Source organism: Eurytemora carolleeae, unplaced genomic scaffold (assembly GCF_000591075.1).
Source record: "Eurytemora carolleeae unplaced genomic scaffold, Eaff_2.0 scaffold132, whole genome shotgun sequence".
NCBI lineage: Eukaryota > Metazoa > Arthropoda > Copepoda > Calanoida > Temoridae > Eurytemora > Eurytemora carolleeae.
The window spans coordinates 374228-400177 of record NW_019396543.1 but is presented as its reverse complement, the minus strand read 5'-3'; the positions used below and the strand labels follow the sequence as shown (position 1 = coordinate 400177).

Sequence of the window (25950 nt, the reverse complement as noted above, 5' to 3'; positions counted from 1 at the left end):
TGTACATAATATACTCTACACTGTACAGTGTACAATATACAAGTGTCAAGAATGTAGTTAAAGTGTAAGCTAGTGATTAAAAGTGCGTTTAACATATACAGAGTGTCCCACGAAACATGACAGTTGGTGAATAGTTTTGAATGTCTTCTTCCATAGACTGTAAATTATATTTTTAAGACTTGTTTCAGTTTATTTCGTTAACAAAATTATCATGATGCTAATTTTATTAAATTTTTTGGTATCAAACAAATTTATCGATATTTATGAAAGAAGACATTAAAAAAAATTAACTAGGTTTTGAGGGACACCCTGTATTTAACGTGGACTGTACAACCACAACACGTCATGAAATATGTCATGTTTATTCTGTGTACATTTGGAAAAAAGGCCGTAATGCAAGGATAAACAAACTCAACAAACTTATCTGTTTGTTTGATAATTGTTGAAACCTTAAACCAGTTCTTGACCAGTGACAACGAAATGCCGAAATAAATCACAGAAAAATGTACACAAATCCTATCCCCCACTTACAATATATACCTTAAAGTATATAACTCAAAATAAATTGAGGGAGGTTGACAGACAGGGAGGGGTGGCTGCTCTCTGGGTTTTGGAATTGTACCCATCCTGGGTTTTGGAGTAAAATGTGAAAATTTAAAATGTAAAAACCATCAAATTGCTAAGATATCCGAGGAAAACTATGTTTTTTTCTTAGTTTTCCTCAGATATTTAAATAATTTGATGATTTTTGGTAATGGGCTAGAAGATGTCTGCTGTCTCTTCTCGCGGCCCTAATTTTTCCAATGGGGGGGGGCGTACCCCCTCAATTTTTCATGGGAAGGGCCGTCCCCCCTTCTCCCCCCACCCCCCTTAAGCTCCTACTGAATATAGAGGGGTTTTTTAAATCAAGCTAGTATACTCAGTAATATCTTTCTTGTTTCAAACCCAGGAAACAGACAAAACATGTTTACTTATGATATATTAAAAAATGTTTCAGATTGTGTTGTCTGATTATAAATATGTTGGATTCCTAGGTTGGGTAGGGTCAGCTAAGAAAGGAAGTGTGATGTGTGACATTTGATAAGAGGAGTTGAGATTTCAACCAAAGAAACTAGATTAAAAGAAAAATCAACAAAAAAGAAAACATTTATTTTTTTTAATTGTGTGAAAATACCAAATATCTAAATATTTTGTTTTTATCATTTCCTGAAATTCATAATTTTTCAGTAATAAAAAATATGTCACCAACTCTGCTTTTCATTCTTTTCTTAAATTTGGTTAACTATAATCCTTGATTCTAATTTCCTTGGCTTAGATTGAAGACTATAAACTGGTGTAGAGTAGATAATGGTAACTCCCCTAGCTCCATCCATCTATTCTAAATTAATGGCAGAATCTGGAGAGAAACTGTGACGTTGCTTAGATTAAAACCATGCAGGAATCAGGTGAACTCTTCTTCAGTACAGTTTATCCGATTCAGAATTTTTATTCCGTAAAATGCTGCCTGGGCCTTATGCTGGGTTAGATTATTTGTTCTTTTAAAGGGGATATCGCCCAGAAACAGCTTACAAAAATACCAATATAACGTCCTACGTGTTAGTCAGATTAAGGTTTAAAGGATGCCGTTATAAATTGGATGGCCATGTCACCTATTAAATGAGAATCGTTTGAATTAACGTCTACAGTCCCTTTAATCATTAGGCTCAGATCCTTCTTCGTTCGAGGATTCATCAATAGTATCTAATCTAAGAAACAGAATTCTAGAGGCAAAAAGGTAAAACAAATCGAAAAAAATAGATCACAAAATTTAGATCAAATTAAACCACTTGGTATTTATAACTACTTAAAGTATACTCAGTTTAATTTTGTTATAGACTGGGATCCATAAAACTGTAGAAATTAAAGACGATATTTCAACAATATTATGCATATTTGATGTTAAGTTGTAAATAGTCTTGCGTTCTAACATTTTTCCCCCCTCCCCCACCCCTAGTGAAAAATTCCCAGCTACGGGCCTTGTTATTTCTAAAAGTGGATATACAGATATATATGTTTAGATGGGCTCAGTATCAACCATGGTATATTCGAATATCTATGCTGGATCGAAGAATTCAATATTTATTCCTTATAGTTCCTCTTGTTCTTATCCTAATTATCATACTTGCAGTATCTATAAAAGGTAAGCTAAAAACTCATAATTGAATCATCATTTTCATAAAAGCATGTTTTGTAACAGCCACGCATTTTTGTTCATATTTACTTTCCTACCTGTTTAGTATCATTATCATCATTATCATCATTATCATCATTATCATCATTATCATCATTATCATCATTATCATCATTATCATCATTATCATCATTATAATTATCATCATTATAGTCATTATAGTCATTATCATCATTATTATCATTATCATCATTATCATCATTATCATCATTATCATCATTATCATCATTATAATCAAGGTGTTGAAGAATGTATATCTTCCTCTGTAAATTACCGTGGAACCTACTCTAAGACTGAAAGTGGGTTACCATGTATTCCTTGGTCACAAACTAATTCATCTATTCACTCTGTTACTCCAGCTAGGTAACTATACATACACTCTGTTACTCCAGCTAAGTAACTATACATCTATGAACTCAGTTACTCCGCTATGTAACTATACGTAATTCTATATATTTGTAGGACCGAAAACCTTTTTGTCAATAATTACATCTAAAATTCTGATGAAGAGTTTATTTTTACAACAAACTCATTTTATTTTGATAAGAAAATGTCATCAAGTTAACCAAGGATTAGAAGGATAAGTTGTCCCTAACCAGTTTTCCCATTTACAACTCTTAATTGTTTTGTTTTGTATTGGCATGACGTAAACTTCATTTTAAAGGGCAATGCATTTTATCATATTTATGATCTAAGAAGATATTTTGTAGATCTTTTCGATTTTTCTTAATCCCCCCCCCCTCCCCATCTTTATGTTTTTCTTTCCATTAAGATTATGTGCTAGGCCAAAATTCTCACAAACACTAAGATTATTACAATAAAGTCTACACTGTATAAGGAAGAATATTTTTAATATAAAATTAAATCGAAATTAAAATTAGCTGCAAATTAAAGAATACAGAGCTTTTTTCAAATTTATTAAACACTTAAAACAACTATTTACGGGGGTTTCTTTCTATTTTTCATTGAAAATACATAGATGGTTATACTCGTCATATTGCCCCCCCCCCCCCAATTTTAATTTTAGAACGAACAAGTTTTATTTCCTATCCGGTCATAAGAATATTAAAATTAAATTGTTTTAACAAAAAGAACGTTTAAAACTTTCAATTTTTCTAAATCCTTAAATCTTTAAATTCTTGTCAACAACCTCGTTTGAAAAATTTCAAATGCGATTTTTAATTTTTTAAATTTCATATTGGATTTTTTAAATCGTTAAATGTTTCTATTATGAACAAACGTATTTTAATTACATTTGAATTTGAATTTGAATTTGAATTTGAAAGAGGAATTATTAATTATAAATCTACAAAAATGTGGCAAAAGCTAAAGTATAAAATTAACTTAAAATTGTTTTTAAAGTCTTTTCATCTGAGGGTTAACGAATAAGATTCTGTACAACTCTTAGATAAAAATTATTTTTTTTTACTCGTGTCACTTCTAGTAATCACCAATAACTGTACGTACATGACTTACATGTACGCACAAGATTTCAGGACAGGTTTGATCTTAAACTTCTCCGGGTGCTGTTTAGATATGAAGGAGAGGGACGGATTTAAAATTTTTCTATACGTTGTTTAAATATGAGGGAATAGGCCCAACGAGAAGTTACTTTAGAACCCCGATTACTGGTTAGGACGGATTTAATTCTCCGTGTGCTGTTGAGATTTGCGGGTACATCGACTGACGAGCGGTTTCTTTAGGAACCTAATTACTCAGGACAGATTTAATTCTCCGTGTGCTGTTTAGATATGAGGGTGCAGGACTGACGGGTAGTTACTGCAGGGACCCGGATTACTCAGGACGGGTTTGGTGTTATACTTCTCCGGAGGAGAACAAATTCGACTACTGTGATATAAAAGAATGTGGTGAGTTAAGAAGAACTTTCTGATTAAGATTGTAGTTGTAAAACCAAGTGTATCCTCCACATTCAAAATTGTATGTCCGATCGACAACGGCACCTTTTGAAGCTTTGAATGATCAGGAATAAATCTATGCTTTAAATTTGAATATTTAGTATTTTCAATTAAGGTTTCTTTCTGAAAGGGCCTTTCTTTTTAAATGTTCAGACTCTTGTTTCCCTATCTATATATATTAAAGGGACTGCTAAGGTAAAATGAAAAGGGGGTATAGGGTGAAGCCTAAAAAATTTAGAAGTTGATCGTGACCAATATTAATTCTATCTAATGTTCCTGTCTCGAGATATAAAACTGTGATATATTGTATAGAGGTTGAAGGAGCTAAAGGAGTCCTGGAGCGAAGGTTCGGATCAAGAATAGGTTCAGCTCCACCTGATTTCAGATATAAACCCAACACTGACACATCCTGCCTACCTGAGGTAAATATGGTGGTCCTCTTTATAATCTGGAACTAAAAAACTATCATAATGTAAAATCATTTTTTTCAATTTTATAAACATGCTGAAAATCTAAACTGTGTATTTTAATATAGTACTCAGTAGTAAGTAAACCAACAATAAAACAATAAAAACATATGTTCATGTGGATAAATTTAATTATTATTGTTTATTTTTACATAACAAAAATAAAATAATAATAATCAACTAATAAAAATTAACAATAATTAATAAAAATCAAATCTATCCATATGAATGTAATAGTAAATGTATCCAGATGTATAATGAATATGTTTAGATATCTGTAATAAACCATAGTAACTGTATCCAACATGTATAATGCATATGTTTAGATATCTGTAATAAACCATAGTAACTGTATCCAACATGTAAAATGCATATGTATGATGAATATGTTTAGATATCTGTAATAAACCATAGTAACTGTATCCAACATGTATAATGACTAGATGATTTAGAACACATTCCTGATTAAAAATATTCACGACTTAAAACGCGTTCTTGAGAATAAGAACGCGTTCCTGATTTTAAACGTTCATTTAAGTTAATATCAGTTCCGTTCTTCTCCGTTCCATTCAATATTTTTAAGAACGCATTCTTTGCGTTCCGTTCTTTTTTCAGAATGATGAGATCGTTCTTGATAGTTCCGTTCATTCTTGTGATAGAACAATTTTTCTTCAAGAACGACGCCCTGCCCTAATGCTATGCTGGGAAAGTTAGATGCATGCTGTTTTAGGTCCAACTGAAATCTTTTATCCAAGCATGCTAGATTCAGAAACTAACTGAAAGAATTACGTTTTAAGTACGTTTATCCCAGCAAACTGTAAAATCTTGATAAATGCATACTGTTTCAGGCCCAACGGAGATTTGTCTATCCTGGCATGCCGGGTTCAGACATTGGTGGATAACTCATTGTTTAAATGCTGGAATATTAAAGGGAGTGTTTGCAAAAAAATAAAGGAGAGTATTTTAAAAGTGCATTTATTGCTTCTAGATATAAATACATGATAAATAGTGTATTAAAGGCATGAGGAAGATGAGTAGGTCTTCTCTGATTCCACGATCCGACACTACTGAATTGCGGATTTCATTATCCTCTTTCGGGGATTTCATACATTACAGAAGAGAAGTCCCCCTCCAGTCTCGAGCATAGAGGTAGTCGAGACTGATAATTATCTCCTTGTTTACGGAAAATGAGTAGAAGGAGTTCAGGTGCTGATAGATCATTATTCATAACTAGCTGTTTATGAATTTTTGATCTTCCCCCTTTAGAGATTTGGTGTCCAGAATATCTTCCTGTAGGTTAAAGTTGGTAGTTGAGTTGTTTGTTGGCTCCAGAACTAGCTGCGTAGCTTATTAGCTTCTGGAGTAACTGTGTAGCTATAAATTAGCTCCTGGAGTTGCTGTGTAGCTGATTAGTTTCTGGAGAAGCTGAAGTTTAGCTTGTTAGCTTCAGGAGTAGCTGAGGTTTAGTTTATTAGCTCCAGAAGTAGCTGCTGTTCAGCTTATTAGCTCCAGGAGTAGCTGAGGTTTTATCTTTTTTATTGGAGGCATGGAAACAGAAAATTATGGTTATAGAAGGGGAAGGGGGAGGAGTAACTGAAACTGTTAGCTGGATTTTAATCAAGAAAAAGTATAAAGAAGTAACTATACCTTATGCATTTAATATTCATGGATTAGAATGAAGGAAAACATCTAATTAAAATTACTAAAAAACTATCCTGTTGTTAAGATTATGTATTTTCTAAACTTTTTTATTCAGATGTCCGTATGAAGCATCCACCTGGAGAGCCGGGGGAACAGATAAAATTCGGGTGAGCCGGATTTCAAAGATGATCCAGAAATTTTTCTAAACGCAAAAATTAAAGTTTCTAGTTCTAATTTGCACAAACTGAAAAAATCGAAACTTTTCAGGGAAGGAAGTTGTTGGAAATAAATATAAGGGGACTGTTGACGCAATTTTAAGCGAGCTTCGCTACATTAAAACAGTGACATGTCCGATTCACAATAGTACCCTTTGATTTTCTGATTGAAAATGAATTAATTTCCAATGCGATTTTTTGGACACTATAACAGTTACTCGTTGATGTTTGCTGCAAAGACAAGGAAGAAAATGAAGTAATTTATATATTTTAAAGAAAGAAATTACATTATCAAAAGTACTCTTGGTCTGATATGAGCTTAAGCGCGGTACCGTTGTAAATCAGCCATGTAACAATTTAAATCAATAGGAAATTACGTCAGAAACACTTTGTCTATACTGTAGGATCTAGAATCCCCTTGCAATGTACTAGACTGTATAATCTAGAAGCACCTTGTACTGTACTGCAGAATTTAGATTCCCCTTGTACTGTACTGTAGAATCTAGAAGCCCCTTGTACTATACTGTAGAATCTAGAAGCACCTTGTACCGTACTGTAGATTCTAGAAGCGCCTTGTACTGTACTGTAGAATCTAGAATCCCCTTGTACTGTACTGTAGAATCTAGAACCCCCTTGTACTGTACTGTAGAATCTAGAAGCCCCTCGTACTGTACTGTAGAATCTAGAAGCACCTTGTACTGTACTGTAGAATCTAGAATCCCCTTGTACTGTACTGTAGAATCTAGAAGCACCTTGTACTGTACTGTAGAATCTAGAAGCACCTTGTACTGTACTGTAGAATCTAGAATCCCCTTGTACTGTACTGTAGAATCTAGAACCCCCTTGTACTGTACTGTAGAATCTAAAACCCCCTTGTACTGTACTGTATAATCTAGAACCCCCTTGTACTGTACTGTAGCATCTTTAATAATTATTAAAGAGTCGTTTTTATTTTTAAATTAAATCCCGCATTTTTATACTTGTGGTTTGAAGGTGTCTGCCCTTGCTATCCCTGTATACAACAGGTTGGTGAACTGCCTCGAATATGATATTGAGTATACCGGGGAGCAGGTGGCGGAGGGCGGAAGTATTCAACTTGACAGTTTTCCTCTCTGTAAGGTTTCTTGTCTACAGCATCCAATTTGTAAAGCATTCGCCTACACTTCTAGGAACAAATGAAACAATTGAAAATATTTTTTTTCAAACGCAACTCTAGTTAAATTTAGTAACAAGTAACATGTTTTTTCTGCCCATTCATGGGGAAAATAAACTAAGTCTTTGCTACAAACTCAAATTTTCTAATCTCCAATTTTTTGCAACCTGAAAGTGTAAAAAGTTGATTTTTCAAAATTAGATAATTTTATCACACAGAATTCATATTTAAAAATATCTCATTCACAAAGATCTTTCCAGTCTACATTTGTTACATAAAACATGCTGGGTCGAATTGTCACTGGGTAGTTTAGACTGGTCGGTAAGAGTAAATGCATATACATATACATCGGATTTTCAAAGTTAAAGGGATTAAAAAATCATAGTTTGTGGCAAAGAATCAATTCAAATTTACTTCTGAACATATGAACAGAATTACAGTAATTTAATAAATGTCTTTTCCTCCCTACCTATGTAGCTAAATTTACAATTTACACACTACGAGCTAGTGTTACATAATTATTGTAAATTCACCCTGGAAACCTGCCCCCTCAAAGACCTATTAGTTACACACAGTACATATAACATACATCTAATTTGATGATTAAATTAGCCAATCAAGTAAGGAATACATGAGATATTGAAGATCTAAACATTGAATAGTGTAGACGTGGTTCAACCACTTTTCTTCAACTTGACCTGGCGCACAAGATTCAGTGGTTGAACTGCGTCTGAAATATTAACCACATCGTAATAAAGACTTGAAAAGAATTCAGTATTAAAAAGCCAGGATTAATTGGAATAACAAAGCATGGTTGCACACACAATATATTTACATTATAACGATACAAACGTTTATTGTTTGACCAACTAAAATTGATATAAATATACATGACATTCGCCAGGGGCGAATATATTTCCATTTGACTCTTCTGATCAGATACTTCGTGCTAACTGTCCCCTATGGAACTCAGGGCTAAGATCCCCGACAATTTGCTTTCTCTGCAGGCAAGATAAATGCCGTTCTCTAGATGAGAAAGCGGGTTCAATACCCTTGTCCCTCTAAACTGTTACCCCTTTCTCCAGCATCGATCCTTGCACCTCGTCTGGTCCCCCTACACTGTTATGTATTTAAGGCTAAAAACCTACCCAGAGTTCAATACCCTTTTGGACTGGATCTAGATTGCTTGGCTTTATTCTTAGATTTCATTTGTTATGTGCAAAACTAGTTGTGACTCCTTGTATAGGATTCAGCCTGACCCCTATTTGTTTTTCGCAAACACGCCCTTTAAGTGAAATTGACCTGTATACACAGCACAGTTGCTGTATTTAATGTTCTTTGTACTATTTAAAATCACAGATTGAGTTTAAAAATAGTCTCTCTATTCCATCGTTTTCTGGTTCTCACTGTAGAGAAATTTTCAATTGTTTGTTTTTGTAGTAACAAGGAATGTATTCTTCTTCACAAAGTAGAATCAAAGAATCAGAAAGTTGGCGTGAAATCTGGAGCACATACTTGTAAAACAAAAGGTCAGTTTTTTTCTTTAAAAATTACACTTTTTTTTAAAAACTGGAGCCTTAAATCCTGTATATTTCTGCAGCTTTAAATCCTTTATGTTTCTGTAGCCTTAAATCCTTTATATTTCTGCAGCTTTAAATCCTTTATATTTCCTAAGCTTTAAATCCATTATATTTCTGCAGCTTTAAATCCTTTATATTTCTGCAGCCTTAAATCCTTTATATTTCTGCAGCCTTAATCCTTTATATTTCTGCAGCCTTAAATCCTTTATATTTCTGCAGCCTTAAATCCCTCATATTTCTGTAGCCTTAAATCCTTTATTTTATCGACTTTAAGGTGGCTTAAAAAAAACATAAAAAGTCTTCTTAAAAATGTTGTTCTCCAAATACTAAAAACTAAATACAAAAAATACTATTTTTTTATAGGAAAATTTAAACCAAATCCGCCTCTTCAAAAAAATATGTTCTCATTTGGAATAGGGGTCCTAAGTTTGTTTCTAATACTTCGGTCTTTCAGCGTTGCATTCAATTGAATTTAATTTTTTAAATTTTTTCTTTTCAGAGAAGGTTGGTTGTCCTAAAGAAGCGATTAATATTGGAGATTTATGCTTAAATTTCCTTATTTCTTCAACAGGAATTTGTCAAGAGGGGTGTTCAAGGTTCAGAGCTATGGAGGTAACTGTTTCGTTAAAATCAGGGTTTAAGCAATAATTATTTGGAACATTTCTCCGTGGCATCAGCTCATAAATGCGCAAGAATATTTAAAAACAAGTAAATTACACTTCCTACAAGGATGCAAGTGCAATGTGATCTTGCTAGACTATATATGTTGCATAAAATGTGCTGGGTCGACTGTACACTGGGTAGTTCAGTCTGGAGAGAACGACTTCATGCATAAACAGTACCGGCTCGGATAATGCAAGTTTAAGGTTGGGTGCATGCAATGCCCAATTAACAACTGAACCCAATAAAGCTTTGTCTAGTCAAGTGTTAATTAGAAATTCATGAAGTTTATTTTCTTTTGTGGTTTCTCTGGAAAACTGACTTGCTCAGATCATTTAGTATTTAGTAATTGAAAACAAACCCTGCAGTATGTGTACTGTATGAACCCCACTTCCTCTTGAAATCGAGGTTTCGTGATATGAGTTGGCTGAGTGTCTATCTTTGTCTCTATGATATGTATCTAACTTTTTGAAATCTCTGTCAGTTTTTGAAAGGGCTGTAGACGTCATGTAGACGTCATGTAGACGTCATGAAGACGTCATGTAGATGTCATGTAGATGTCATGTAGACGTAATGTAGACTTAATTTTAATTGGTATAAAAATGATAATAATTGATCCCTAAAATGTTTCACGAAAGTGCCCTTTCAACTTTATTCTAAGCGTTAATGAGGAAGATATTGTCGTTTTTCAACTGGAAAAATTGAAAATTCAAACAATTTTCTTCGTTTTCCTCAGCTGCATAATTCTGCATAATTCTGCGTAAGTCACATTTAAAGAGAATCGCATTCTAAAATAATGAATTTAAAATTTTAATTTTTACTTCGACAAAAGTTTAAAGGGTACAGTCGAGTCTGCACTTTACAAATCGAGGTTCACTTGAAATTACGTGTATAGGCCCTTTAAGAAACCAAAAATTGAAAGACAAATTTAAGAAACATTTGAAATGTGTTTAGACTGAAAAACTAACACAGTTGGTTAATGAATAATTGTGGCGAGGATCAAAAATAATTTTAAAAATAATGGATTAATTTTAAACCTATTATTTCATTTATTGCAGAAAAAAAAACAATATTATCTTTGTAACATAAACCTCTTAATCAAAAGAAATTACATTATGATTAAATTCAATACTTTAATTCAATCAAATAATTTTAATGGAAATTCTTAATTTTCTCTGTTATAAAATAAGATGGTTTGTGTTAAATAAATGCTATTCCATTGTCGGCGTCTTTATAATAAGATGGCATCTTAAAATTAGAATGTCGCCTATAGAAATAAGATTGTGACTGTAGGATATTCTGAGGTAGAATAAGATTGAGTCTATAAAATAAAATGGCGCCATTCAAGTTAGATGGTATCTAAAAGATAAAATGGCATTATTCAAGTAAGATGGCGTTTATAAAATAAAATTCAAATTGCGTCTATAAACTATTGTTGTATTTCAGGAATGTGAGTTGACCGGGGGATATCTCGTAGACAAACTAAATCCGGAAACTGCAGAGCAGTTGTTTAACCGGATCAAGGAGGATCCAGAAATCCGGGATACAGATTGGTGGACTGCCGGATCAGATATGAGGTATATACTACTTTTATGAATCTAGCATCTCAAAATCTTGTTTCTTGAAAGAGGGTTTCCATTCACAAAATGTGTAATAATAGCTCAAAACTCAAATAGTTAAATAGTTAAATAATAGTTAAATAATATAGTAATAATTCACATTGGTCGGATGAAAAATTATTTTCCAGTGCTATGGATATTGGAAGAATGCACTACAACTTCATATAAATAGCAATAGTTGTGCATTTTCTCAAAGGCTAGTTTTGATAATTAACATGTAAACGTATTTCTTATTATCAACGTAGACAATTTTAACCAAGTTTGGTCAAGCTTTCCTAAAATTGAAAAAAAAAGTTTTTGCTCATGAAAAGCCGACTTGCAAGCCAGAACCGATTACTCACAGTAATTGTTTACTAACAACTCATTACTTCTGCTTCTTGCAAACCAGAACAGATATTACTCCGGGTATTAAAAAATTAAGTATTTTCCACAAAACTCAAATTTGCCTATCTCTATATTTTTACTTTTACTTTTATATTTCAAACTTAGATTTTTTATCTGACAGAATTTATAGTTTAAAATTTACAAGATCTACGACATTGGGTTGCTAAGATATATGGATATAGGAAAATCAGTGGTTGCGGTTCAATTCGTTAGCACACAACTAATTTAATCCTGTTTCTAGTTAACCAACCGGTTTACTCTGTGTACTTATTAACATACAACTCAACTAATCCTGTTTCTTGTAAACCAACCTGTTTACTCTGTGTACTAATTTACATACAACTCAACTAATCCTAAGTTTCTAGTAAACCAACCGGTTTACTCTGTCTAATTTACATACAACTCAACTAATCCTGTTTCTCTTTAGACAGAAACTCTGGGTTCTTTTTTACTTACAAGTCATTATTCTTGTATAAAATTTAGAACGGGTTATACTCCGCTAAACTAACAACGTATTACTCCTGTTTAGTAAGCTGGGACGATTTACCTGGGAGCGTGAGAGTATTGATGTACCAAAAGATTTGAAACTTTGGCAAAATACTTCCGAACCCAATCCCAGGGATACGCATTCCTGTGTTTTCATTGCAAGAAACAAGTCAGCATTATTATTACTACTATTAATATTGTTATTATTATTAATATTATCATTATTTTTATNTAGATCCTGACCCAGCTAAATCACTGTGCACGCATACTAGACCCTGACCAAGCTAAACCACTGTGCGCGTATACTAGATCCCGACTCAGCTGTGCGTGTTCACTATATCCTGACCCAGCTAAACCACTGTGCGTGTTCACTTTATCCTGACCCAGCTAAACCACTGCGCGTGTTCACTATATCCTGACCCAGCTAAACCACTGTGCGTGTTCACTATATCCTGACCCAGCTAAACCACTATGCGTGTTCACTATATCCTGACCCAACTAAACCACTGTGCGCGTTCACTATATCCTGACCCAGTTAAACCACTGTGGGTGTTCACAATATCCTGACCCAGATAAACCACTGTGCGTGTTCACTATATCCTGACCCAGCTAAACCACTGTGCGTGTTCACTATATCCTGACCCAGCTAAACCACTGTTCCTAACAACGCTCAAGTGCGTTTGTAAAGAATTAAGTGTAGAAACTAAACTAGAGATCCTTCATTTGCAGAAAGGCATGTCCGATTCACAATAGTTTCCATAAAACTTGTATCCTAGGAAGAACTCGTCTGTTGTATATCTTTAAAAGCAACTGATGTTTTATGTTACATAAGTCTGCAAGCGCGCCACTTAAATAGAGCAACTCTAACGATAAATTATTGATTTTATGATAGAAAACAAAGATATTTCTGGCATTTTTTGTCAAAACAGTTATGCCTGTGTGAAATAATTAAATATTACGAACTACTTCTATGTGATCGATAATGCACTAGAGAAGTATTTAAACTATAAGAAAACCTTGGACCAGATTTTAAAAATAAAATTTTATTTATCCAAAACAAGTTATTTCGCAGACCATCCATGCAAAGATAAAAACGTCTGATTTACAACGATAATCTTGAAACCTAATCTGATCAATAATGTGGGAGATATTGCCGTTTTTCTGACTCGAAAGATGTTATTTCTGAGAGTTTCTCCATTGCTTGTGATAAGCAAAACATGTGCAAGTTATTTTCGTAACCGAAAATTAAAAGGAACAGTTTTAAGAAACAAAACCATTGATGTCTAAATCATACTTGACCCAGACAATGCTTTCAAGGGTACCGATGTATCTCGGGCATTGCCATCTTTGCATGGAGGGTCATTTTTATCTAATTAAACCTACCACTCAGGCAAAGTAACTAAACTAAATCCACTTGGTTCAAATACTTTGAGCTTTTCATTCAATATGGTGTCTGGCTAAACAAATTCTTACTATTTATTACTTCAAAATTTCAGTATATTCTATAATTTTTTCCGAATGAATAAATTATTATAAACCTTGAAAAACATAATTTAACAAGATAAATTATTAATTGATTAAATTATGAAAGCTTTTTTAAAAATAAAATTACTTAAATATTTCTTAAATTTATTGTGACTTATTGTGACTGCGCGCATGAATTGGTGTAATTGTAAAGAAACAAAGATTATGCTACCCTGACTACCCTGACTACCCTGACTACCCTGACTACCCTGACTACCCTGACTACCCTGACTACCCTGACTACCCTGACTACCATGACTACCCTGACAACCCTGACTACCCTGACTACCCTGACTACCCTAACAAACATGACTGCCATGACTACCCTGACTACCCTGAATACCCTGATTAACCTGATACCCTGACTACCCTGACTACCCTGACTACCCTGACTACCCTGACTACCCTGATTAACCTGACTACCCTGACTACCCTGACCAGGAAACTTGTTTAGAACCTTTGTTAATGTTTTGGTAAAACTTGTTTTTAACTGGTCTATAACGTCACAGTAAAATGTGGAAAACTTTGGAATTGTGGATATCGAGATCAATTCTATATCTCCTCTTTTTATTAATCTTGCATAATTATGCAGGAAAGTATCTAAAATGCAACCAATCAGAGTGTCGATTGTAGAAACCGAACAGCCAATCAGAAGCCGAGAAATTTAGAATTATGGACGTTGAGATCAATGCTTAAACTCCTCTTTTTCTTAATCTTAAGATCAATTTGATCTTACATTAATATCCACGAAAGTATCTAAAATGCAACCAATCAGTGTCGATTGTAGAAACCGAAAAGCCAATAAGAGAACTTTCAATGGTCTGAATCCAGCAGGGATGCCTAAAAGAGAGGATTTTGCAGAAACTCAGAAGTGTCCACAGTGGATAGAGAGATTTAGCAATCGGGATAAAGTTTATCCAATACAAGAGTTTTCAGCTCAGGAGTTTCTTTTGTTAAACTCGAGATTTAGCACTGATGACCATTTTATGCATATTTACGGATTAATTTAATTCCTCTTCGATATCCGTGTTGTCATACCCAGCAGGAATGTTTAAATGAGGAATACTGATACTTTTAAAACTGCCCAAATCGGATATCAAGATCAAGGTTAATCATATAATTTTGATTTAAGCCCGACATGGAGGGATTTTTTTAAAGAATAAACGATAAAAATAAATTATGTTTCTCAATTTTCGAAAGTGCTTTTGAAGAGTATAGAGGACGTGAGTCAGACTCTAATAAAAACGCATAAATAACTTCCAGTATATATATTTCTTATAACTTATTACTAGAGGGTTCAGAACTAGAGTCAATATCGATATCACACGTGTAGATGTTTTATCAGTACTATGCCCCGTATCCGTTCTATCTCATTCTGTTGAATCTTGTGGAACTTGTTTAACGCGGCCGGGCATCTTCTTCCACAAGAGATACATTTTTTAAACACAACCTGTTAAAAACTTTCCTGAAACTTGCCCCCGACGTTATTCTCATCTGCAAAAATCTGTTAGTTCTAATTGTTCCCCTTCTGCCCTAGGATATAGCTAAATACTGTCAGTCCTCAGGGTTTATCTTGTCGTCGAAAATAAACTTTATTTATTTAAATTTAAATATTTTCTCTGGCTTCTGCATTTTTTCGGCATGAGGCCCCGCATGCGGATGCCTGATTTACAACTAAACCTTTAAATTTTTATGATCAATATTTTGAAAGATATCCTGGTTTTTTAGCTTAAAAAGTGCTTTAATCTGACACATTCTTCCATTTTCTGCACCATAAATCCGCAACTTCCTTTTATAGAAAGAGCACATTGCTAATCATCATTTTTTGAGTTCCAAACATGTGAATTCTTTTTTTATTGATGATCTAACAAAGCTTTCAAGGCTTGCATTGTGAATCAGACATGCCACTTTTTTTAAAATGGAGAGTCACTTGAAAATAAGTCTACAGTCACTTGAAAATAAGTCTACAGTCACTTGAAAATAAGTCTACAGTCACTTGAAAATAAGTCTACAGTCTCTTTAAAGTAGCATGATTTAAATACATATTTCAAGGTTTAATAGAGTTAAAGATTTGTAATTAAATTCCACAATGTTTTGAGGATATGAGTATGCTACTTATTAGAAGAAAAAAGTTTCAACTTTTTATTTAACATTTAACAAGTCACAAACACAATCACAAAACAATTCTAAATTCTAACAATTCAATTAATGCTAAGTGTTCTCTAGATTTTTACACATTTAAAAACATATAATGGCTTAATGTTCACGGAGTTGATATTCAGTAGATAGACATGGAGATAGAAAGCAAGCCCCGAACCAGTTTAATCACGTGACTCAAAAACATGATTTGCTACAGGGTGTCCCAATTATCATAGGAATCAATAGACGACTTTCAAAAATTTGATCTGCTTCCTTGTAACTTCAAAATTAACGTACATGTAAAACAGTTTAATACAGGGTGTCCCAATAAACATGAGAATTCAGTGACGAATTCGATATCGTCTTTTTAAATAATTCTTTGATTTAGTGTAGTGAAACCTACTGCTATGTTTACATTTTGTTTGTTTATGTTTTGACTGCATACGGTTGTACTAAGTAAAACAAGAAAATTTAAATATAAAAAAAGTAACAGAGTAATCTTGTCCATTCTCCGTATTCACTGTTCATCATTATTATTATCATTATCATTATCATTATCATTATCATTATCATTATCATTATCATTAACATTATCATTATAGACACATCTTTACAGTCTTTTACCCTTTTCATAAAATAAACTCTAGCAGACATAATAATATTATGGCTTTTGAAATTAGGTATTACAATGATAACTCGTAACAAAGACGATATCGAATTCGTCACTGAATTCCCATGTTTTTTGGGACACCCTGTATCTCCGTAAATTTTAAAAGTGCAAAATGTTAAACCACATTTAGGAATTCTCAAGACTAGTCATACTAACAGCTATTACCTATTTTAACTAGAATACTACTAAAATAGTGACTACATAATAATACAGCTTAGATATAAGTCGACACTAAATTTCCATGTTCATTGAGACACCCTGTATGTAACAGAGCTGCTGTGTCTTCAGTGAGCTAAAAGCCGGACCGGGTCGATCCTCTCTCCATATATATCTAGTCCTTGATCCATAAATCTTTAAAGCTTGGTTCTTTTTTTGAGATAGAGATTTGTCAATAATAAATAGTTAAACTAGTAATAGTTAAATAAAAGCTTGTGCTCAAACATTGTAAATGCAATCAAAATACTTAATTATTCAAATCAATTTTGAACAAAAAACAATCATAGTTTTCCTATTTTTTGAAAGTGAGAGAGGGGGGAATTTGGCTGCAACAGAAAATGACGATAAGTTTCTTAAATAAAAAAATCAGCTCATCCTTCAATTCTATATTTTGATTACTGAGAAATATAGGCCGTAGATTAGGGTTTCAATATAGTTGATTTAATTCAATGGGACACTAGAGCCAGAACTAATTTTAAATTTTTTTATATTCCTAAACATCTTACTTTTAATGGCGTTAAATTAAAATTTTGAAAAAATCAAAGCTAGGATTAAGAATTTTTAAGTTTGTAATTATGGTTTACAAGTAAACATTGGAACAATTTAGAGCAAAATATATTAAAGCTGATTTTGTTTCTTTAAAAGATCAAACTTTATTTTAGCTATGATCTTGTTTAGAGGGTCATTTTATATCTTTTACTGAATTGGTATAATGAATGCGAATAAACTTAAATTTACTCCAATATTTTACCATACAAAAAAAGGGTTTAAAATTTTAAGTCACACATCACCCCGGACTAACCAGAGTGAGAAGCAGTCGGTTTCCTTTATTTGAAATAAAACGTCTTTTAGTCTATAATTCAACAATCCTTAAACTTACGGATTTGTTTATTTAATACTTTTTTATTCAAAATACATATGCCGACAAAAAAGTATTTAAGAAAAAAGGCTAAAATATTGTGTATAAGGGTTCAACTTGTAATCGAAAGCCAAAGCTTTTTGATAGTTTAACAGAACCTTTAAATCCACGTGACATATACTAATATTATCAAATATTCTCATACTCTTCATATAAATAAAAATCCTTAGTAACTCAACCAATGAAGTTTAAATTTTTAAAAATTTCATAAATAAATTTGTTGAATGGACTGGTTTTTAAGTGTTCAAAAAAATCATATGGTTATCATAAGTTATATTGTTGTTTTGATTATTGGTTTTACTAAAAAAATGCATAGAATAAAGTAAAGCTTAATTCCTTAGAAAAGCGAAAACTTTTGAATTGATGGTTTAATTTCATAATATTTGTAAAGATGTCAGAAAATAATTATTTTCCTGAATACAAATCGAATCTAAGGATTCGCCGATCTCTCATTAATCTAATCCCAACAAAGGACTTATAAGTCATCTTGAATTAATCCAGAAGTTCAACGTTTCGAATATTACAGTCATTTTACAAAATTGTAGGGATCCCAATTTGAATTCTGTCTTGCGGAATTCCGGGGCAATGCTTGGAATTGCTCAGTATTGCGCGAAATTAATGGGCTCGCAATTGTGGGAAAGTATAATCCACTAGCGTGGGAAACCCTACAATTTCCAATAAAATCTTTGCCTGTTATATCCAAATATTTGATTTAAACAATCTTATTCCTTGGATTTTGTTCTAGCACATGTGGGATTTAACGTGGGCGGCTCTGTTTCTGTAGGAATCCGACATAGACCTAAACAATTGTTATCATTGAAAGTATTTCAAAGATCTTAGACGATCTTCAAACTTCATCTCTCATCTGTCATGTTTTGTGGGTCAATCTTTAAATCAAGTTTTACATATACTATAATTATTGAGAAATACTTAATGATAAAAAAATACAAAAGACGACCTGTGATAACTCTCCATACTATGATAATAATCGTGCTGGGACTGCTTACACGATCTTCCACAGCAACTGCTGCCGCTACAAGATCCACAGCTGCTGCCACAACAGCTGTTATGGCAATGACTGTGCGCATGCGCATGTCCATGATGATGAGAATGGTAGCAGCTTGTTGAACAGCAGCTAGCGTGCCCGCAGTTCCATGAATTACATCCGCAGCATCCCATTTTGACTAAACGTTTTTAGAATTTAAGAGTTGAAAGATTATCAAAATAGCGTACAGTGTTCGAGTGTACACTGTTAACTCCGGTTAATTTCAAGTACCGGGCCGACATAGAACCAGATAGAGCGAGCAGTACAGTACACATACAGATTATACCAGGCAAAATGGAACGCTGTACACCAAATGAACCAGCCCCTTCTATGAAAAGTCTAGTGAGCATTCATATCTAGGGGAGAAAGTGTACATGTGTTCATGACAGATATTGTTAAATGTACATGACAGTTTATAATGTACACAACTGCAGATATTGTTAAATTTACAAGACATATAGTGTGAAATGTACAGGACAGATTATAGTGTGTAATGTACAGAACAGATAGAGCAAAATGATCAAAACAGCTAGTGTGTAATGTATACAAAACAGATAGAGCGAAATTATCAGAACAGATAGTGTGTAATATATACAGAACAGATAGAGCGAAATGATCAGAACAGATAGTGTGTAATGTATACAGAACAGATAGTGTGTAATGTATACAGAACAGATTGTAAGCAGTGTACAGAAAAATAGCATATAATCATTTTGTGACAAAAATTTTGAAATGCAAAATCTTGAATTTTATATCATAAAAACTTACAAAGAAAATTTTTTCATATATTTTACCCTTTTTAACTAAATGTGACAAAAGGCTATATATAAATATTAGGTAGTAACCTTGATTTTTTTCCGATGTCCGATCATAACTTAGGAACCCCTCGACCAATTTGCCTCATATTTTGATTTTTGATTGGTAGAACCACGGGAATGTTCTTAGCGTGGATTAAAATTCTTCATTGTGTGGGTTCATTTTTTTCGAGAAAGCTTGGTCCCCAAGCAATCATAAAATAAATTGTTTAATAAGAACAACATTTTTTAAGTTACAAAATGTAAGCTATTTCATAATCATGAATAAAAATTTGAATAATGGACAATTATTAGATAAACCTGGAGGGTCCTGGGATGGACACTATAAACCTGGAGGGTCCTGGGATGGAAACTATAAACCTGGAGGGTCCTGGGATAGACACTATCCTGGAGTGTCCTGGGAAGGACACTATAAACCTGAAGGGTCCTGGGATGGAAACTATCCTGGAGTGTCCTGGGATGGAAACTTTAAACCTGGAGGACCTGGAGGGTCCTGGTATGGAAACTATAAACCTGGAGGGTCCTGGTATGGAAACTTTAAATCTGGAGGGTCCTGGTATGGAAACTTTAAACCTGGAGGGTCCTGGTATGGAAACTTTAAACCTGGAGGGTCCTGGGATGGACACTATAAACCTGGAGGGTCCTGGGATGGAAACTATAAACCTGGAGGGTCCTGGGATGGAAACTATAAACCTATAGGTAACCTAGATTTCAAAAAGGTAACAGTTATATCTTATTTTATAATGTTATTCTTTAACGTATTTAGTATGTATAATTTTCGAAAAATTCAACCTTTCTTTGGAGTTTTTTTCGAATTTCTAAAACCAGCCAAACATGAGATTTTCGGAAATACAAAGAATTATAGTTCGGACCCGTGCGTAATTCACAATTATGTAAACAATATCTTGAAATAAAAACAGTAAAAGTTATCAAACAACAATAGAAATTCTGGTCCATCAAACTCAAAGTAGAGGAACTAACCGTACCTAGATGAATTACCTTTTAATCATTCATATACAGGGTGTCCCACGAAACATGACAGTATGCAGGACGACTTGAATGTCGTCTTGATTTTTGATATAATTTGCTGCGTTTTTTTGTCAACCTAATCTTAGAAGTAAATTTCTAGAGATAATAATCACAAAATTTCCCTAGTCCTGCCATTTCCAAAATGTGGTCTGCCTTTTTTGTGCTTTCAATATTGCCCGAGATATGAAGAATCTCGTTCAGATTGCTTTTATTTAACAAAATTGAAATCTGAACCAAACTCTTTATATCTCCGGTAATATTGAAAGCACAAAAAACGCAGACCACTTTTTGGAAATGCCAGGGCTAGGAGAATTATGTGATAATTGTTTCAAGAATCATACATGTTAAAGTAGATAGAAGACTAAATGTCAAAAATAAATTCAAATATCAAAGACGACTTTCAAGTCGTCTTGCTATTGTCATGTTTCGTGGGACACCCTGTATTTTCTTTTCTCGGCTGCATTAAGCATATTCACCTGTTCCTTATTGGCTATTTAATGCCCGTTGATTTGAAGGAAATTTACTTACATGGCTTAGTTTTATTTTGGTTGCAGGGTTTAGTTCTAGTTTGATCTTGGTTGCAGGGTTCTGTTCTGTTGATATCTTGGTTGCAAGGCTCAGTTTTACTATGTTCTTGGTTGCAGAGTTCAGTTCTACTATGATCTTGGTTGCAGGGTTCAGTTTTACTTTGACCTTGGTTGCATGGTTCAGTTATGTTAATATCTTGGTTGCAAGGTTCAGTTATATTATTTTCTTGGTTGTAGAGTTCAGTTCTACTATGATCTTGGTTGCAGGGTTCGGTTCTACTTAGCTCTTGGTGGCAGAGTTCACGATTTGAAGCTTCAGATTTAATAGTCTGAAGGGTACAAGGATTAGGTTCAGATTCACTGGGATCAGGATGGATAAGAGGTGGAATAGGATCGAAACGTATTGTCGACGTCAAATCTCTAAGCTCTCCAGATTCATGAGAGGCTTCCTTCTAGAAATAAAAATAATTTTACTTATTAATAATATACATGAACTTTTTTGCTACCTTAGTTTCTAATTCTTGTTCACCAATTTCCATATCATTTTTCTGAAACCCAATCGGAAAATAAATAAAAAATCTAATAAAATGAATTTACAATTAAATTTATATTAAACGTTACTTTTTTATTCTTTGGTTTAAGCATGGGAGTATTTTGCGTCTTATTAACATTTTTTTTATTAATTTTGAAAATCGTCTTTTTTTTGGATTTTCTGCTGTACACTATAGTGTTCTATACATAGAGAAAATGGTCGCAAAGAGAGGGGTAGCTTAACATAGTGTTTAATTCAAATTTTGTTGTTTACAAAGTAAAAAAAATAAGTTTTTTTTCTACTATAATGTGACAGTTTTAAATATACTTAAATACTTTTTAAATAAAACAATGAAAATCAAGCAAGAACTACAATATTTTTTGATGAAAATTTACACTGAACAATTTTACGTTTTGATGAGAACTAATATTTTCCCTGAAATAAAGTTCCGATAGTAGGCGTACCAATGTTTGCTAATGCTTTTATTAACAAGCTTATTTCTCATTAAAGTATTTGTTTAATTTGCGCGCTATTAGCTTGACTATACATATATTCCTTAAGGTATGAAAAAGGGGGAAAACATCTATATTTACTAATTTTTTTAAGGGAGTGACCGGCAATATATGGTAGTTGAACTGAGATTGTAATATTGTGTAGAATTTGTTTAGGATTCATTTGAGACACATAAAACGTTTTAATGATGAATAATTACTGAGTTTGTGCGCAAAATCGACTTTCAAAATCATCCATTTGGATGGTTACGTTCAGAGAATCGATTCTTTTCAAATTTTTAAATAACGACGACAAAAAATGTAACACAAATTCTGAAGTAAAATAACTAGTTTTTTAGGCACAGGTTAAGAAAATAAAAATGAATTCTCTTCATCGAAAATAAGTAATCTTATTCAGTTATTAGTTTCTGTAATCTCTCATTCTTCACAAAAATTTTCTGGAATTTTTATTGAAAAGACGACATTGGAGGAATTTGTAGAAATAGGCAAACAAATTCTTAAAGAATAAGAAATTAAATATAATGGTGAAAAAGAAAAATATCATTCTAACATTGATTTATTGAAAAATATGTTCCAAACGTCTAATTAGTTCACTGTAGAATATTTAATATATATTTTGTCGTCGTTATTAAATAATTCAAAAAATAACGATTCTCAATACGTAACCACACAAATGGATTATTTTGAAAGTCGACTTTGCGCTCAAACTCAGTAATTATACACCATTAAAACGTTTTATAAGTCTCAAATGAATCCTATAAAATTTCTTCACAAAATTACATTCTCAGTTCAACTATACAATACATTGCCGGTCACTCCCTTTAAAGGGATTGTACTGGCAGTATATGTTAACCCCCATTTTAAAGAATTACAATGACATGTGAACATGATTTATATCTTTTTCTCAAAATTGATTATTTCCAATATTGGGTAACCTATAATAGTGAATTCCAGAATTATTAAATAGAATTTAAAGATTTTACATTTTTTCAGATGGAAAAACGACGATATCTTCTTTATTGTTTCTCAGATATAAGGTAGCGTTTTTAATCTTTTTTAGATGGAGGATAACTTGAAATTAGTATTATTATACTATGTAGAATCTAGAACTATTAAATTTCTTTAAAATCTGGGAAACCCATTTTTAAATTCAAAATATTTCGTACTAGAATTCTACAAGACAATAATAGTTTATTTTTATCTTGATCCTCGTATTGTTCTTGTTGCGCAAAAATACAGCTTGGAATAAAAAAAAACAATCAAGAGAAAAGAAAAATATACTAATATAGTACAAATAAAAACAATGCGTCATAAAATACATTTTTTAATATTTTCCATGAAGAATTTTTAAAAAATATTCTTTATTTTATTTTACAAATAAATTGTCAATCTGACTTTACAACATTTAAGCTAATGTTCATTAATGAAGTAAAAGCTATATAGACGTTTTCGGAATAAAATAAAATATGTTTACCCGGCGACATTGCCCCCCCCCCCTCCCCTCCCGTTTCAAACTTTATAGCACATTAAACTTGTTTTGATGAACAATAAAGATCAAGTTAATTTTGATTAATTCTCAATTATTTAGTCTTAAATCCCGTTATAATACATGAATCTTTTTTGTGTTTACTATTTTTTATTTTTTTATGAGATGTACAATTTAAAAGTTCAACTTTTTAATCTTTTTTATGCTTGTTTTTGATAGATAAATATGAGAGAATAAACTTGTCAATTCCAACAAAAAGTTTCCTTTTTTACCACAAGCTAAATCTTTCCCTGACCATTGACCAGAGATATCAACCAACAAGTTTTGATGATATTTTTGGTCAGAGTAAACTTTTTGCTTAGTGTAACTAAGGCAAGGTTTCGAGCGAACAATTTTGAAAAAGTTGAAATTTCTCAAATTTTTCTGAAGCTACCTAAAAATCGAAAAATTTTGAATATTTAAAAACGGGGTTTAAAACTTGAATCCAGCTGGATTTTACATGTTAAAAACAATTCTTTTCTGAAAGTAAAAAATGTGAAAATTCTGGATAATCTGATTTAAAAAAGTAATCTATAATTTTTAATGAGTTTCTCAATACATAGAACTATTACGTAGGATTTAATCTTGATAAAAATTATAATAACAGAAAACCAAACCTGAATGAGAGCTGGTAAAAGATATGACAGGAATTATGAAAGGAGTAAGGAATCATGTTACAGGAAGTAAGAAAGAGGTACGAAAGTAAAATAATGTAGGTAAATAGAGAGGACAGGAAGTATGTAAAGGGACAGGACAGAAAGTGTATAAAGGGACAGAGCAGGACATATGTAAAGGAACAACACAGAAAGTGTGTAAAGAGACAGAACAGGACATATGTAAAGGAACAACGCAGAAAGTGTGTAAAGGGACAGTGCTGGAAGTGTGTAAAGGGACAGTGCTGGAGTAGTGTAAAGGGACAGTGCGGGAAGTGTTTAAAGGGACAGAGCTGGAAGAGTGTAAAGGGACAGTGCTTGAAGTGTGTAAAGGGACAGTGCTGGAAGTGTGTAAAGGGACAGTGCAGGAAGTGTGTAATGGAACAGTGCAGGAAGTGTGCAAAAGGGACAGAGCTGGAAGAATGTATAGGAATAGAGCCTGAAATATGTAATGAGACTGGGCAGGAAGTATGTAAAGGGATAAAGCAGAAAATATTTGAAGGACCAGAGCAGGAATTTGTAAAGGAGCAAAGCAGTAAGTGTGGAAAGGGACAAGGCAGTAAATATTTTAAGGAACATACAGAGAGTGTATAAAGGGCAGAGCAGGACATACGCAAAGGAACAGCGCAGGAAGTGTGTAAAGAGACAGTGCTGGAAGAATGTAAAGGAATAGAGCCTGAAATATGTAATGAGACTGGGAAGGAAGTATGTAAAAGGATAAAGCAGAAAATAGTTGAAGGACCAGAGCAGGAATTTGTAAAGGAGCAAAGCATTAAGTGAGGAAAGGGACAAAGCAGTAAATATGTAAAGGGATCGATAGAGTAGGAAATGTATAAAGGAACAAAGCAGGAAGTGTGAAAATGGACAAAGCAGGAATGTATGAATGTAAAGAGACAGAGCTAAAAGTATGTAAAGGGACAGTGCAGAAAATATGTAAAATGACAGAGCTAAAAGTATGTAAAGGGACAGTGCAGAAAATATGTAAAATGACAGAGCTAAAAGTATGCAAAGGGATAGTGCAGAAAATATGTGAAATGACAGAGCTGAAAGTATGTAAAGGGATAGTGCAGAAAATATGTAAAATGACAGAGCTAAAAGTATGTAAAGGGATAGTGCAGAAAATATGTAAAATGACAGAGCTGAAAGTATATAAAGGGATAGTGCAGAAAATATGTAAAATGACATGGCAGAAAATATGTAAAGGGATAGTGCAGAAAATATGTAAAATGACATGGCAGAAAGTATGTAAAGGGATAGTGCAGAAAATATGTAAAATGACAGGGTAGAAAGTATGTAAAGGGATAGTGCAGAAAATATGTAAAATGACAGGGTAGAAAGTATGTAAAGACCCCCCCTTAAACATTTGGAATATATTACATTGAAAAACAAATATTTCTGAAGAAAGTAATTGAATCTGTGCTACAAACTAAAAATGTTAATCCATATATTTTTGTTTCCTGATGGTGTTAACCTTTGACATTTCAAACTTAGAT

At 33.0% G+C, this 25950-nt stretch overlaps 2 protein-coding genes across 2 annotated transcripts; one reads left to right on the top strand and one right to left on the bottom strand.

Annotated features, from left to right (window-relative positions):
• Positions 1–1000: 1000 nt before the first annotated feature.
• Positions 1001–12593, top strand: LOC111705214 (uncharacterized). Its single transcript, XM_023477690.1, has 16 exons — positions 1001–1034; positions 1316–1445; positions 1702–1774; positions 2058–2179; positions 2470–2593; positions 3980–4098; positions 4459–4568; positions 4885–4903; positions 5462–5549; positions 6370–6421; positions 7463–7638; positions 9063–9151; positions 9702–9814; positions 11309–11439; positions 12395–12520; positions 12587–12593. The coding sequence occupies exons 2-16, from the start codon at positions 1433–1435 to the stop codon at positions 12591–12593; spliced, it is 1362 nt and encodes a 453-aa protein (XP_023333458.1). The 5' UTR covers positions 1001–1034; positions 1316–1432.
• A 5433-nt stretch (positions 12594–18026) lies between these two features.
• LOC111705184 (keratin-associated protein 13-3) lies at positions 18027–21779 on the bottom strand. Its single transcript, XM_023477650.1, has 4 exons — positions 21742–21779; positions 21237–21687; positions 18778–19003; positions 18027–18618 (listed from the first exon to the last, which is right to left on the bottom strand). The coding sequence occupies exons 1-4, from the start codon at positions 21772–21774 to the stop codon at positions 18561–18563; spliced, it is 768 nt and encodes a 255-aa protein (XP_023333418.1). The 5' UTR covers positions 21775–21779; the 3' UTR covers positions 18027–18560.
• Between the last annotated feature and the right edge of the window lie 4171 nt (positions 21780–25950).